Source organism: Carcharodon carcharias, chromosome 2 (genome assembly GCF_017639515.1).
Source record: "Carcharodon carcharias isolate sCarCar2 chromosome 2, sCarCar2.pri, whole genome shotgun sequence".
NCBI classification, from domain to species: domain Eukaryota; kingdom Metazoa; phylum Chordata; class Chondrichthyes; order Lamniformes; family Lamnidae; genus Carcharodon; species Carcharodon carcharias.
This window is the reverse complement of record NC_054468.1, coordinates 14,497,836-14,514,693: the sequence shown is the minus strand read 5'-3', so window position 1 is coordinate 14,514,693 and position 16,858 is coordinate 14,497,836. Positions and strand designations below refer to the sequence as shown.

At 44.3% G+C, this 16,858-nt stretch overlaps 1 protein-coding gene across 4 annotated transcripts in view; it reads left to right on the top strand.

The window, feature by feature from the left end:
- LOC121273482 (neprilysin-like) overlaps positions 1 to 16,858 on the top strand; it is a 248,314-nt gene that overhangs the window by 30,580 nt on the left and 200,876 nt on the right. Inside the window, exons 1-2 of one of the 4 annotated variants that reach the window (XM_041180654.1) lie at positions 5,746 to 5,894; positions 9,660 to 9,831. In XM_041180654.1, the coding sequence (XP_041036588.1) occupies positions 9,669 to 9,831 (163 nt within the window). In that variant the 5' untranslated portion in view covers positions 5,746 to 5,894; positions 9,660 to 9,668. Of the gene's footprint in view, positions 1 to 5,745; positions 5,895 to 8,858; positions 8,875 to 9,061; positions 9,149 to 9,659; positions 9,832 to 16,858 lie in introns of those variants that run through there. The other 3 variants (XM_041180674.1, XM_041180662.1, XM_041180668.1) reach the window with 3 other exon arrangements.

The following is a 16,858-nucleotide window of genomic DNA, read 5'->3' as shown; positions in this document are numbered from 1 at the left end:
TAAAATATTTCATGGCTCTATTTTGTGGAAGAACTTGGGAGTGCTCTCAAGTATCCTGGTTAATATTCGGTCCTCAACCAACATCACTGAAAAGATCAAAGGAAAAAAGATAAAAAGGGAGGGATAAAAAAAAGGATAAAACGATGAATAAAAATGAGAATAAGTAAATTAAAAGAAATTTAAATAAACTTAATCCCTTTTTAAAAATGTACTTTTATTTTTTTATCCCTCCTTTTTATCTCTTTTTTTAAATCCGTTTTCCTCAACCACTGCCCCCTCCCTAAAAAGGGCCATCCAACTTGTTCCATGTTGTTCTTTCACTAAGTGCTTACCCTTGTTCTGCTATTAAGATATTCTGCTTTCTTATCTTTATGCCAAGTCTACACCACAACCATTAACACTCCCTTTGTCTTGTGTCCATGACGTCTTAGTCAATCTCTCTTTAGCCCACACCTGTCGCTGACCTTCTATCCTGCTCAAACCACGCCCGCCCCCCCACCCCTTCTTTAAGCAGTATATATTCCATCACATTTCTACTTCTCTTTAGCTCTGAAGAGTCATACGGGCTTGAAACGTTAACTCTGCTTCTCTCTCCACAGATGCTGTCAGACCTGCTGAGTTTTTCCAGAATTTTCTGTTTTATTTTGCCATAAAGATCATTTGGTTGTTGTCACATTACTGTTTGTAAGCAAATTGGATGCCACATTTCCTTCATTGCAATAGTGACTACATTTCAAAAGTGCTTCATTGGCTGTAAAATGCTTTGGAAGGTTGTGAAAAGCATTATATGAATGCAAGTTCTTGCTTTTCTATTTCTGATGCAGTATAAGGATAAAAATGTTTGTCGCTGTGAATGCCCTGGCTGGCTGTGAACAGCCAATATTGTCGCTCTGACAGTTGTAGGAACAAACATTCACAGTGCCTGAATACCTCAATATCCTGGGCTGTCTGTGAGATCAGCAGTGATCCTATGGCAATGAAGGGAGTCTAGGGCAATGATATCTCCAAGACCCGGGGGGGGGGGGGGGGGGGGGGGGGGGGGGGGGGGGATGGAATGTGTGAGAATCATTCAGCCATGTTTGTGACGGTCTGGAACATGTTAGCTTGGTCATCTGTGTTTATAGTAATAAAATGATCAGAAGAGTTTAAGAGAGCAACATAACCATGGTAACAGGCTGATTAGAAGAGATTGAGAAAGATTAATGCATTTGTCTGGCTCCATGTTGTTTTTCTGTTATCTCTCTTATATATCATTGTTTTGCCATGATTTATTGGTGGCATGCATGAATGCAAAGTCAGAAGTAAGAATTGACTAAGAGATGTGAATGATTCATAGCATAATATTCACTCATAGTGGAATTGTGAAGTACAAATACCCAATGAAGACCTGGCCCTGCATTGCTTCAATGTCATGTGTGTTCATGACCTGGTATTTTAAGTAACAAGATAAATTTGAACAAGAAAGCAGTCCAACTGCAGTAGCAACTTCTCAAACTGTGACTCAGCTTGCAGGGGGTACTTGGGGCTGCACAAATAATTGTAATTTGCAACCCCAAATCCTAGCCTGTAGTACAAGCTGAATTGATGCTTGGCTAGTTTGTAAAGTTGAAGGACAATTTTCTAAAGCAACTTAAATGGATGACCATATCCCTATAACTGGTATATCATTCATATCCCTATAACTGGTATATCATTCATATCCCTATAACTGGTATATCATTCAATGCAAATTTACTGGAATCCAGCAGCAACTTAAGGGGAAATGACACCAATTTACATATTTTGCAGAAAAGTGGGTGGATCAGTAGAGAATTTGGGATAAAAATTCCAAGTAATAAAAGCAGAATTAGATTTATTCGGTCAGAATTATTCTTTTAATCTTGAATTTGTACTGAACCAGGGCTTTTAATCAACTTGGAACATCATAAAGTGCTTTACAGCTAAAGAAGTACTTTGTTAAGTGTAGTCATTTTTGTAATTCAGGGAATGTGACAACCAATTTCTGCCTATGAAGGTCCCACAATAACAATTTGCATTTATATAGTATCTTTGATGCAGTAAACTATCCCAGGATGCTTTGTAGGAGTGTTACAAAACAGAATTTGACACTGAGCCACATAAGGAGATATTAAGACAAATGACCAAAAAGCTTGGTCAAAGGGGTAGCCTTTAAGGAGTATCTTAAATGAGGGGAGACAGGTAGAGAGGCAGTCAGGTTTAGAGAATGAATTCCAGGGTTTAGGGCAGTTGAAGGCACAATTGCTGATGGGGGTGCAGTTAAATTTGCGAATATAGAAGAGGTCAGAATTGGAAGTGTGCAGAGGTGTTAGAGGGTTATAGGGCTGGAGTAGGTTACAGAGACACACAACAATAACATACATGACCCGGTATACTATTTTAATAACGTTGTTTGAAGGATAATTATTAGCCAACTCTGCCCTTCTCATTCACATGGACAGGCAGGCAGGCCTCAGCTTCATGTCTCCATTTTTTCATTTCATGAAAATGTTGTTGAGATAGATCATCAGCCATGATCTAGACCAATGGCAGAGCAGGCTTCGAGGGGCCGAATGGCCTACTCCAGCTCCTATTTCCCTTGTCCCTGTGTCACATCTAAAAGACGGAACCTCCAGCTGTGCAGCACTCCATCAGTACTGAACGGAGTTGTAAGCCTGGAATTCGTGATCTTCAGTGTGGGAGACATAAACACAACCAGGGTGGGAGAACTATCAATGAGCCAAGCCTGACAAATTCAGCACACATGGATGGATTTATGGATTGTTATACCTCAAACCCTGAAGGGAAAAATGCCAGGAACCTCTGAAAATAGAAGCAGGGTTTGCCTTACTCTATTACTATAAACTTGAGCGGCATAGAGTTAGAGGTGATCTGGTATAAACATAATGAAAGGGCTGGATTGCACGCGGTTTCATAGACCCTCAGTCGGTTCACAGGTTGGGGAGAAACAGGCGACATGCATTTAAAACTACTCAAGCGTAGCAAGAGCCTGGATCTTGGGCGGTTCTTTGTTTCCCAGAGTATAGGGAGCCTCTGGCGCAGGGTTGGGGAACCCCCCGGCCCGGGGGCACTTTTTCATCCGGCCCGTGGTGAGATTTCGAAAAATATGTCAAAGAAAACAATCCCTAAATAAATAGTCACCGAACAAAGAAAATATAAAGTCTACACGCTTGCCAACAATTTGATGCAATGATTGCCTCTTTCAGCAAAGCCTATTAATAAGCAACTGCTTTAACAGGCAATCAGCTGCTGGCTAGGCCAAAAAACATTTGCTGGTTCTATCCGTCTTGTAAAAACGCTGCACGACAGAACCATAATGTATCACTAATTACTTTGAAACACGTCCAGGACCAAACAAGTACCGAACCGCGTAACGTGTGCTCCACTGCCTGAGCCAGTTGTGAGTGAAATATAATCGACGTGGCTGAGAAACCAATACTTTTTCTCTAACTTTTTCTAATCCAACCTTGCTCAGACAATCTTCTGAAAATCTCTCCGCACTGACAGTTCATCCAGAGAGTAGCGCATCTGTGAGGAACAAATTTCGATCAAGGAAGTAACTATTGCAGTTAAATCAGTTAATCTTAAAGCAAAGCTGCTCACACCAGAAATAGTGACTCTTATAAGTTGACATCCACCGATGGTTAGAGATTTCCTCACAGCGACCAAGTATAGTTTGGGATGGTGGAATATTAGCTTCTCTGGTCTTTCTCGCCAAAATCTCTCCCTAGGGTAGAATGAGGTTGTATCTTCACTCCCTCCCATCTGCTAAGTGATTCATATTTTATTCTTGTTTAATATAACGGAAAATGCCTCTGTCCTGTTCTGCCATTGACACTCTGTGTTTCTGGCTCTAAGTTGGAAATCCAGAACTCAATGGCATCTTATGAATCCCTGAGCCGTTTACCTGATTCTGAGGTTTTATTTTAAACCAGTTCAAGGCTACGCATTGACTGACGGGGGCATCCTGTGATAGTCCCGCTGTTAAACTGCGCTCATTTTATTACCATTTCAGTCGGTGTTCAGTGCAGACTCGGTTCTGCTCTTTCAAAGAGACCCTGTCCAATTCTGTTTGCTGCCACTCTCCTCTAACACCATGGGGATTGGCCTCAGGACCATACTCTCCCTGGAGGATGAGATAAGGAGGATACCAGGGCATATTGGAGGACCACCTCATAATGAAATCTAGTCCCAGAACCTAATGGGTTTAGCAAGAGTGGCAAGTTCAGACTGTGCCATCTTTTTATTGATCATTCATGGGATGGGGGCGTCGCTGGCTAAGCCAGCATTTATTGCCCATCTCTTGAGAAGGTGGTGGTGAGCCAAACGCCACCGTTTAAAGGGTACCGCCAGCGGCAGTCACACCCACAGTGCTCATGCCTCTGGCGAACACGGCAATGATGGGCAGGAGGTTTTGGAAGCGGCGGTAATGCATTCCGAAGTATCAGTCATTGTCAATGGCCTAGAACCTACAATAACAAGGCTCGCAGGGAAAAGCAAACTCAGCCATCGCATTAAAGCAGTGGCTGAGTTAAACGTTTCTGTATCTCTCCTAAAAAAATAAAATATATAAATCAAGTTGGTTTTAATGTGTGTGTGTGTGTGTGTGGCCAGCGACTGATTCTGTTTGACTGAGTGGCCCCTGGTAAGAACAAGGCTCCCCACTCCTGATCTGCAAGGTGTTAGCGGCTGGTGTGATGGGTTCTGACTCCACACCCTTCAACCCAAACTTGGGTGAAAGGTAGGTCGCATCATAGGGAAGGGGGACATGGATTCACAGTCAAACGTACCCATGATCAATGTGATCTCTCGGATTGGTTTGGACCCCCCCCCCTCCCCCACCCCCGAGGGGCTGGGAGAGGAAATGTTGTCGTTTCCCGGCCCTCCTTTCTTCCAGGGGATGACATGGCTGGGGGTGCGGTGCGAGCGGGGAGAGGTGTCTACTTAAGATGCTCCAGCCATCTAAGAGTGGGGCAGGTTTGATAGACCTGCTGGACTTCATATAAAAGTGGGGTTTTTTTGTGTGTGTGTCAGAGGAGTGACGCAGCCAGTGCGAAAAGTAAATGCTGGTTAATGTGGCTGTGTGAAATTCCATCTTTGCCAGTGTGTGCCACAACATGCAAAGCAGTGGGTACCTGCACCAATCCCCAGCTAATTCATTCGCAGTTATTTCATAGTGTGCTCGAAAACACAAACGAGGGCGAGAGAGCAAGAGAGGGACAGACAGAATTAGTGCACAGATGCAGATGAGGTACTATGCATTGCTGTCAAAGGACTCTTCACAGCCAGCCAGCCTGTTCATACTGCAAATCAGCATCTTACAAACGACCCGAGTTAATGGAGTCAGCCCATTTGGATCACGGCTCGGCCTCCGCGAATTGAAACCTCCAGGTCATGCACTCACTAAAGGAACTTACGTGCCGTTCTCGGATTCTTGAAGGCACCCCCCCTCCTCCTCCTCCTCCTTCTCCCTCCCCCCTTCCTCCTCCTTCTTCTCCCTCCTCCTCATTTCCTTTACGATTCCAGGATCATATTCACCACGTTCAGCATGAGCCAGGGCTGGCAAAATACTGTCAGAGTGCCGTTGGGGAATCAATGTCGTTTGACAAGTACTGGACGATCGCAAGTTCCCGCGTGATTATAGAGGGTAGCAAGGCCAAGACAGAGAGAGAGAGAGAGTGGGGGGTTTGGGGGGTGGTGGGGGGAAGGGGGGTCTGACCGCGGCTTAATGCTGGTGTCTGCAACGCTCTCTTTCGGATTTGGGGACTGATATTATCACCTGGGAAAGATCACCATGTCTGCTATTGCCTATGTGCTGGGTCTGATTGGTCAGTGATGTCCAATGACACTGACGCAAGCTACACAACAGATACCTGGTAAGTTCTGTGTGTGTTTGTCTCATTGAAGGAAACAGAGAAAACATAGTTTTACACATTTTTTTTTAAAAAAAGATGGACCTAAATTTCTAACGTGTCTGAGATCTGAGCCTGAGCTGTGACATTTGTTCTAAAAGACATGAATGTTACACCATTTCTGCTTAGACTTGTTGCACACTCAATACCTAGAATTAAGTGTCATGAAATGTTTAATAATGATTCAATCTTAATTAGCCTGCAAAGATGTATTGTCTCAGATTCGGGGAGTGTTAATCTATACCTGACAAGGACTTGGTTAATGTGTAACAGTTTATCGAGTGTTTGGATTATATTGACATGACGCCCATATGCAAAAGGAGAGGTGACATGAACTGAACATTGTTCTGAGTCCGGGTTCAGTGATCCGAAGATTTACCTGTAACGCCGTGATCTTACATCCTCTTGTGGGACTCAGGTTTATTCTCAAGTTGACCTCGCACATCCAGCGATTGGCACCGCTCTGGGCAGATAAACCACAATCTTTGCAACCCTTCCCTCAATGGATTTCTTTTTACCCCCGCAGGGTTACTGAAGCCAATAGTGATTTTTTAGTAAAAAAAAATTCTAATCAGAAGTTGAGGAGGGCCGGGGTTGGGCTGGGTGGGGTGTGGTGGGAGATACGGTGTGTCTTTTAAAGAGCAGCTCGGTGAGGCGATGCTCGCCTCTCGCTGTTCGCCGGCGAGGTCACTCGCTGCTTTCTTGCTGTAAAGTACCATCCGCCCAGTGAACGTCAGCCAGCGGACCACAAGTGCAGTTGGCCTGCCGGCCGCTCTACGTGGCTTAAAATTGTTGAAAGGCGAAAAGCCGGGGTGGGGGTGGTTGGGGGTGCTGGTGGGGGGGGGGTTTAAAGAGATACAAATCTCCTACACGTCGGAAAAAGCGAGCCTTTGGACTCTCTGAAGCTCACAACCTCACTTTTAAGTCTTGCTAATCTCTTCCTGACGCCGTCTGCTCAGTTTGCTTCGGGACACAGTCCATTTCTCTGTCACTGAACTTGACCTGAAATTGACAAGCGAGTTGGTGACACAAGGCTCCCAATTTTGACTGCTGGGATTTTCCATTACACCTGATGGCGTAGTGAGCAGTGAATCCCTCTTCCATGAGATTTTTCTGGTCAGGAACCTTCGCCAGGGTCTCTCGGGCGTGTGTGTGTTTCTCTCTCTCTCTCTCTCTCTCTCCCCTACCTCCCCTTGATGCTAAACGTCTAACCATTTCTGTATCCTCCTCCTTCACCTCGCTTTCACCGGGGTAAAGAGACCCGAACGCCAGTTCCAAGGCGAGCAAACACTAAAAATCGTGAAAAGGCACCCTGGCGGGAGAGCCTTGCTCCTGTTACAAGCGGAGGAGACAGTTCGCCGAACCTAAAACTTGTATTCCCACTTGGAAGATTGTAAAAAGAAGACACGATTGCTATCGTATTACCTGCAATAGAGGCGCCCCGCTGTTTCATTGCTTGGGCAAAGCTGCAATATGTGGGGATTAAATGTGTTAATTCTGTTACAGTAATTCTTCCTCTACAGTTTCCCCCCAACCCCCCCCCAAAAAAATTATATATATATATATATATATATATATATCTGCCCCTGTGTAGATTTGGGTACTGTCCAAACAGTAACAGATATCGGTGCAAAAATGTCAAATTTCCTGTTAATTTCATCCATTGCAAACCGACCCGGGTGGGTCCGGAACCGGGGTGGGGAACACGGAGCTAGCCGTCCTCTACTCTGAACTTTTGTCACAAGACGCTTGCAAATATTATTTCTGTCGGTTTCACACAGAATGGTCCAGTAAAACAACGCAGTGTCAATTCATCAATTTCCTTTCCTCCCCGAATAAATCAATTTCGTATTTAAATTATAGTTTTAATGATTTCCACTCGACTTCTTTTCATGTATGCTTGGCTGATATTTTAAATGCCATTGCCAACCCCGCTTCCCCCGAGCTGGTTCAGTGATTTCACCCTCACCCTGAAAACTTGCTTTCCATGGTTAGTTAAAGGGACATCTTCACACCCTGCTGTTACTGGTGCACTTTACCGAAGGACGCAGGAAATAGAGGCAGGAGTAGACCATTCGGCCCCTCGAGCCTGCCCGGCCATTCAATGCCATCATGGTCGATCTTCTGCCTCAGCTCCACCTTCCCGCCTGTTCCCCGTGTTCCTTGATTCCCGAATGGAGCAAGAATCTATCTCAGCCTTTGCAGATATTCGGTGATGGAGCCTCCAGATCCCTCTGGGGTGGATAATTCTAACCATTCACAACTTTCCGAGTGAAGACATTTCCCCTCACCTCAGTCCTAAATGATGCACCCTCTCATCCTGCGTCTGTGCCCCCCCGCCCCCCCCATGTTTCAGGTTCCCCAGCCAATGGCAACTGCCTCTCAGTGTGCGAGTTGATGCAATGCAGTTCAAACGCTGCCTGGGCGCCAGTATTGACTGACCTTTAACCCCAACCTGAATACAACAGTGCGCACCCACATATCTAATTGGCTATTGCTTTTACTCTATCTCTATTCCGGGGGCTGGATTATTACACCAGGTCCAAATAGTTGTCTTCCACTGATCTCAACTCAGTGCACTCCTGCCGTTGGACTGATTCTCTGTGCGGTGTAAGTACACTATGACAGACGACTCCCGGGCAACTAGTATTCCTTTCTGCAGATGCTGTCAGACCTGCTGAGTTTTTCCAGCTATTTTTATTTTTGTCACAAGCAACTTCTCAGGGTTACTTTCTCGACCCTAAACTTCACAGACTAAAGTTTGCTGCAAAATTTTTTGCAGGTTTATTTAACTTTACCAGACACCCAACCCCCATGAGCCCAATTTATTCTCAAATTAATCGCAGGGAGATTCTAGAATGATTCCAAGAGATCAGTGCTAATATTGCACAAGAACGGATCGGACCAAGAAGATGGGACGGATTTAAAGTGATTTGCAAAGCAAGTAAATGTGACGTGAGAGAGAAAAAAAAAGTTTTTCACACAAGGAGTGGTTTGGGTCTGGAATGCACTGCCTGGAAGTGTGGTGGAGGCAGGTTCAATCGAGGCATCCAGGAGGGCATTAGATGATTATTTGAATAGAAACAATGTGCAGGGGTACGGGGAAAAGGCAGTGCAATGGCACTAGGTCATAATGCTCATTTGGAGAGCCGGTGCAGACACGATGAGCCGAATGGCCTCCTGTGCCTAAAATCGGTGATCCTGAAATCAGTAACCTTGTACGTTCAATTGCTTTACCTGTTCCAGGTGCTTTAGGTTCTAGATCGAATATGCTTTTCATTTAATTTACGATATTTAATGTCAAGAAGGGCATTCTTTTGGCTAAAATCGCACTTTATGCTGCTGTAAATTCTATGAAAGGGGAAACATTGATGAGGACAATTATTCATTGAAAAGTTCCTCTGAAATGAGATTGTTCGCCAGCAATTCCTTTTAGTCTCAGCAGGGATCCGCAATGAGTTTAGGTTGCTGTTAGTGGTCAGAACGCAGCCCAAATACTGGTCTTTCTAAACTGGGCAAATTATATATTTTGTTTCAACTATACTGAAGCTGTAATAATCATCCGAAAACTTTTGCAGACAGATTATTGACTTCAGTGCACTGTTTGAAATTATTCTGTAATGCCATCATTCCTGTGAACGGTGGTACGTGCATTTGATTTAACATACCGGTTCTCGATCTAACGCTGTAATTATGGTTATGATTTCATGTAACTGTTCTCGGTCCCAGGTTGTTGTTATGGGCAAGTCTGAAAGCCAAATGGATATAGTTGAAAGGAACCCACCAAAATCGAAGAAGTCGTGTAAATCCTGGACCTCTTTGGAGATTGGATTGACCACCATTGTGGTTTTACTACTCGTTGTAGTCGTCGCTTTGATCGCTTTGTATGCAACACGCAAGGGTGAGTAGAGCAGACACTATAGTGTGTGCATTGCCCGTCTGTCTATGGCGTGTCCACGTGTGTGTGTGTATATGTGTGTGAATCCCTGAATTTAATTTCTAAGGGAATGAAATCACATTTCAGTATTTCGGGGATTTTCATAAGCTTTTCAATTGAAGGACAACAGGAGTGACTTTTCTCAAGCCCCTAATTCCACCCCCCACGAGAGTTTAAAAAACTTCCGAGCCTAGTTAACGAATGGTAAAGTGAGTGGGTTGTTAATGAATGGTTCGAGTACTGTAAGAATCCCAGTGATTACGCCAGGTGTCTGGGAGGGAGGCATCGTAGCTCGTCATCCACTTCCGAATGCAGGTTGTAGTTTGCCAGGTTTAACGTGGAATTCAACGCCAAGTTCTCGAATCACAGTTCAGATAATGCCACCGTCGCAAGGTGTTGGTGGCGTTTCGATAGTTGGACGGGTCATTTCAGCAACCACTTAGGGAATACAATTTACCGATAATGGAGGAGGGAGGGAGGGAGAGGCGCGGTGGGTGGGGGGGAAGAGACAGGGACGGGGAGGAGGTGGGCGGTGTGTTTAATGAATCCACACTTCTGGTGCCGGGCTTCGTGCAACTGGAGTGCACATTGAATCTCCCTTTGAGCCGGCAGTGGATCTTGCTGAATTCTCAGATTAATAAAATGAATTGGATGGAGGTGCGCACGATCCACTGTGTGCGAATTCCCGGGCCTGGGTTTCTAACTGAATCGATCGATAAAATGAAGCGAGCTGGACAGTCAGCACAAAACACAAAGACTAAAATCCCAGTTCTGAAACACATTCCGGGTCTTAGGAGGTATTTTTTTTCAAACAAAATAACGGATTCACTCGATGAATTTATACTTTTAAAAAGGAACCGGGTCCAAGCCTCCCTGGCCATTACACCGCCCACTATTACCTTCAGCAAGACCTTACAGAAAAACTGCTCATTTAAAATCTCCCGAAATTAAAATGACTCCAATTAAAATTGACCAATCTGTTTTGTGGGATTAGAAACGGGAATCTCGAGATTTTTAGGGAGGGTGGAGGAGTCCGTGATTAAGGTAGCCTTGCATGTACTGGAGGCGGAGAGCTACAATGCCCGCCCTTTCCTTTGCTCTTAAGTGTTATTACATTCCCGTATACATCACCGCCAGAAAGCGCTTTGCGTACACCTGCTGTTTTGCAGACATGTTGGTGCCTGAATTAGCACAGACCCATCAGAACTTAAATGTTGGTAATTACCTTTGTAACTTCGCAAGCATTCTGTAAAATAAAATCGCCACTTTAAAAACCATTTCATAAGTGTTGAGATAAATGGCATATCTCACTCGACCTGAGATGATTACTGGCCTAGTTACACCCTGCATTCTGTGGTTGAACTATATAATAATAAATGTGGTTTATAGTCATATAAAATTCCTTTCTCTTTTGCTGTAACAAAGTGTTGGCATATTTTATAGAGTCATTACAGTACAGAAGGAGGCCATTTGGTCCATCAAGCCCATGCCACCTCTCTGCAGAGCAATCCAGTTAGCCCTATTCCCCTGCTCCACTTTATCCACAATTTCAACCTATCCACAATTTCAACCACTTTGTGTTATTGCAAATTGATTTTTTTTCTCTCATTTGAAAACTGCATTGCACCTCTTTATGGTAGAATCACAAGAGTTTAAGCACAGAGGAGGCCATTTGGTTTGTTATGCCTGTGCTAACCCTTTGATAGAGCAGAGGTACTTAATCCCATGTCCATAGTTATGTTTTCTTTATTCTTTCGTGGGACGTGGGCGTTGCTGGCCAGGCCATCATTTGTTGCCCATCCCTAATTGCCCTTGAACCGAGTGCTTAGCTCGGCCATTTCAGAGGGCAGTTAAGAATCAGCCACATTGCTGTGGGTCTGGAGTCACATGTAGATTGACTTAGGATGGCAGGTTTGCTTCCCTAAAGGCGATTAGTGAACCAGATGAGTTTTTACGACAGTTGACAATGGCTTCATGGTCACCATCACTGAGACCAACTTTCAATTCCAGACTTATTTATTGAATTTAAATTCCACCAGGTGACATTTGAACCTGTGTCCCTAGACAATTAGCCTAGGCCTCTGGATTTCTAGTCCAGTGACATTACCGCTGTGCCATCAGCTAACCCCCCCCCCCCCCCACCACCCCCCAGTAACCCAAGAAGTTATGCATCCTCAAGTACCTGGCCACTCATTTTTAATATTATGGAATATTTATGGGACCCGCATCCATCACCTTTTTAGATAACGTTTCAGATCCTGTTAACTTGCTGGATCTCTTGCTAATCATTTTAAATCTGTCACCTTTTGTTATTGACCCAATCACCAGAAGGAACAGCCTTCTCCATCTACTACATCAAAACCTCTCATCATCTTGAAAATCTTGATTGAGTCACCTCAAGGAGGTTCCAAAGAGAACAGTCCTAAGTTTTCCAATCTCCCCTTATTCCTGAAGTTCCTCAGTCCTGGCAACATTCCAATAAACCTCCTTTTCACACTTTCTGAGGCTGTTCCATCTTTCCTTTAGTGTGGTGCCCAGATGTGTCTCACTAAGGCCTAACCAGTGATTTATAAAGATCTAACATGACCTTTTTGTTGTCATATTCTGTATCTCTCTTTGTAAAGTGGCCCATATGTTTTTTAAACCATCACGTGAACTTGTCCTGCCACCTTTAAGGTTTTGTTTCTATGGATACCAGGGTCTCTGCTCATCCATGCTTATCAAAATTGGGCCATTTATAGTATATTGCCTTTCCATATGAGTCCTTCCAAAGTGCATCACTTCACACAAAAAATGTAATACTGAAGAAAGTCTAGAGGAGTATAGAAAGTACAAGGGTGAAGTAAAAAAGGTAAGTAGGAACGCAAAGAGAAGATATGAAAAAATATTGGCAGGTAAGATCAAAGAAAACCCAAAAATGTTTCACCAGTACGTTCAAAGCAAGAAAATAATTTAGGAAAGGGTAGGGCCTATCAGAGATGTACATGGTAACTTGTGCTCTGATTTTGAAGATGTGGATAGGGTTCACAATGAGTACTTTTTCTCTGTCTTCACTAAGGAGAGGGATGAAGCAGATATCCTCGTTAAGGAGGAGGAGTGTGAAATATTAGATACAATAAGCATAGTGAGAGATGAAGTATTGGAGGGACTGGGATCCTTGAAGGTAGATAAGTCACCAGGGCCGATGGGTTATATCCCAGGCTGTTAAAGGAAGCAGGGAGGAAATAGCTGATGCTCTGAGGATCATTTGCCAATCCTCACTAGATACAGGCGAGGAACCAGAGGATTGGAGGTCTGCGACGTTGTACTATTGTTTAGAGAGTGTTCGAGGGATAGATCAGTCTGACTTCTGTGGTGGGCAAATTATTAGAATCAATTCTGAGAGGCAGGATAAACTGTCGCTTAGAAAAGAACAGATTAATCAGGGGTAGTCAGCATAAATTTTTTAGGACAAGGTCATGTCTTACTAATTTAATCACATTTTTTGAGCAAGTAACAAGGCGGACTGATCAGGGTAGTGCAGTGGATGTTGCCTACATGGATTTTAGTAAGGCATTTGACAAGATCCCACATGGCAGACTGGTCATAAAAGTAACAGCCTACGGGATACAGGGGAATGTGGCGAGTTGAATTCAAAATTGGCTCAGTGACAGAAAACAAAGGGTAATGGCTGATGCATGTTTGTGTGAATGGAAAACAATTTCCAGTGGCGTTCCACAGGCTCAGTGTTGGGCCTCTTGCTGTTTTTTGCACATATTAATGATTTCAGTTTAAATGTGGGTGACATGATTGGGAAATTTGCAGATGGCACAAAAATTGGCCGTGTAGTTGATAGTGAAAAGGATAGCTGTTGTCTCCAGAACGATACCAATGGTTTGGTTGAGTGGGTGGAAAAGTGGCAAATGGAATTCAATCCAGAGAAGTGTGAGGTAATGCGTTTGGGGAGGGCAAACAAAGATAGGGGACACACAATAAATGGTAAGATATTTGGAGGGGTAGAGGAAGCGAGAGACCTTGGAGTGTATCTCCAGAGGTCCTTGAAGGTGGATAAGGTAGTAAAGAAAGTATATGGAATGCTTTCCATTATTGGACGAGGTATAGAATGCAAATGAAGGGATGTAATGGTGGAACTGTATAAAACGCTGGTTTGGCCACAGCTGGAATTTTATGTACAGTTCTGGTCACCGCATTATAGGAAGGGCATAACTGCTTTGGAGAAAGCATGGAGGAGATTTACAAGAATGTTGTCAGGGCTTGAGAATTGCAGCTATGAAGGATGATTGGATAGGCTGGGGTTGTTTTCCTTGAAGCTGAGGAGACTGAGGGGTGACCACATTGAGATGTACAAGATTATGAGGGGTCTGGATAGAGGAGACAGGAATGCCCTGTTTCCCCTAGCGGTGAGGTTAATTACTGGGGGCACAGATTTAGGGTGATTAGTAGAAGGATTAGAGGGGACGTGAGGAAAAACATCTTCACCCAGAGATGTTTGGAATTCACTGCCTGGTTTGGTAAATAAGAAACTCTTATTTAAACTCATTTGAAAGGTGCCTGGATCTGCACCTGAAGTGCTGTAACCTGTAAGGCTACAGACTGGGTCCTGGAAGGTGGGATTAAAATGGGAAACTAGTCTTTTTTATATTTTTATTTTTTAGCCAGCACAGACACAATGGGCTGAATGGCCTCTTTCTGTATTGTGACTTTTCTATAGTTCTACAGTACCCTTTTGGGGAGTGCATTCCAGGTCACAACTATTCACCACACAAAAAAATAGTGTCCTCATGCTGCCTCTGGTTCCTTGCCAACCACCTTAAGTCTGTATCTTCTGGTTACCAACCCTCTGTCACCGGAAACAGAATCCCCTTATTTACCCCATCAAAACTCTTCATGATTTCACACATGTATCAAATCTCTTCTTAACTTTTTCTGTCCTAAGGAGAACAACCCCACTCTCTCTTGTCCCTCCACAGACTTTGGGCAGAATCTTCTGTTCAGCGTGCGGTGGGGGGGGGCCTGCACACTAATGCGTAAAATAATGCGCGGTGATGTCAGGCGTGTCTCGGCATCACCCCGTGTCACTCCGATCTTCAGTTCGGCGCGCGCACACCGGAATCAGCTGCGCACCCACCGAACTGTCAAAGGCCTGCTAAGGCCATTCGTCAACTTAATTAAAATACTTGTCAGGGCTGCTGTCCAACCTTAAGGTTGGCTGGGGGGTGGTGGGGGGCGCAGGTGAACAGCCCAGGCAGCCTTCACATTTCTCTTGGTACCTCATCCACGGGCGGGATGAGGTTTCATGAAGGGTTTATTAATTCAATAAAACGTTTTGTGAAAATTCGCAAACATTTCCCAGCTTGTGTGACAATGTCACATGAAGGGACATGTCTGAACAATTTTATTTTTTTTATTTTTCACATCCTTATGACTGAAGTTAATCTCCCTGAGCCAGCTCCGTGCCTCAGGGAGATTTATGTGCGCAAAAGAGCGCAGGCCTCGACTCTCCCTCTTCCCCCTGCCCGCACAGGTAGCGCTGAGCGCTTCCGAGTGTGCGTCACACTGGGCGGGCCTTAATTTACCCACCCGCATAACATGGCGGTGCACAGCTGATCACGGCCGGCGATCAGCTCCATGCCCACTCCTGCCCGCTCCTGACCGGCCTGCCTGACAGGGAGAAAGTTCTCCCCCTTGGTACCATTCCAGTAAATTTCTCCTGCAACCTCTCCAAGATCTTGACATCCTTCTTAAAGTGTGGCGCTCACAATCGAACACCAAATTCCAACTGGGGCCAAACCAGTGTTTTATAAAAGTTTAGCATAACTTCCTTGCTTTTGTATTCTATGCCCCCTATTAATGAAGCAAAGGTTCTCATATGCTTTTTCAACTTGTCCTGACACCTTCAAGAACTTGTGCACACAAATCTCCAGGTTCTCCTGTTCCTGCACCTCTCTTAACATTGTACCATTTACCTTACGTTTCCTCTCCTCATTCTCCAGCGAAATGCATCAAATCACACTTGTGTGTGTTAAATTTCATCTGCCATGTGTCTCCCCGTTTCACTGGTCTGTCTAGTTTGGTAGCATAGATTTAGTAAAGGGTACAGGAATCTTTAGTAGCCCTTTGCTGTTTTCTTGCTGAATTGCACACTATCGTTATGGTGCATTTGCCCTATCTCTCAGCCCCTCAATTCTGTTTTTTTGGTCCAGCATGAATCTAGTTCCCCTTTGAATTTGTTAATGTGGGCTCCACTCTTCTCTCAAAATTCAGTATCTTAAATGCAATGTAGTTAAATCTGTTTACATTGTTCCCCCCTTTTCTGGCCTTGAGTCTGGCGCTGCTTTGTGCTAGAGTTCTTACTTAATAACAACAAAATAGTTTATCACCCATCATTCATACACATTGATTTTCATCTGTAACACTGTGTTAGCGATGGAAGCAAAACTGAACCCATACTTCTGACATTCACGTCATTAAACTCTGATTATAGACTGTAGGGAATTCAGCAAAATTACAATCTGAACTCATTCAATGGTGTAGTTTACAGAGAGAATTTTTCAGCTGGAGCTACGCAGCTGAAACCATCTAGGATAATCTGGTGAAAAGTACACAGGCCCCTTGGGACTGGGTAGTTTAGTAAAGTAGAACAGTGACCATTCATGCCTAGAACTTGGATTTGAATGTATAAGCCAATGTAAGCACTTCACGCCACAGGCAGCATCTGCTGAGTCCCGTCTGGGTTTGCCAAAGCTCCAGGATAGTCTCCAGGAATTGAAGAATAATTTCCAGGGCACAGCCGCTAACAAAACCCTGGCAAAAAATTTGAGGGGCATTAAAAATGGCGTGCATTTTTCATTTGTTTTGAACACTTTTATTAGCTATCATAAGGTAGGAATTGGGGGTGGGGTGGAGCACACAGGAATCATCCAATTGGGTCACGAAGGATCTGTTCATTTTCCAACTTGGCTTGGGAATGTGGTGTGCTGTGAGGATTGAC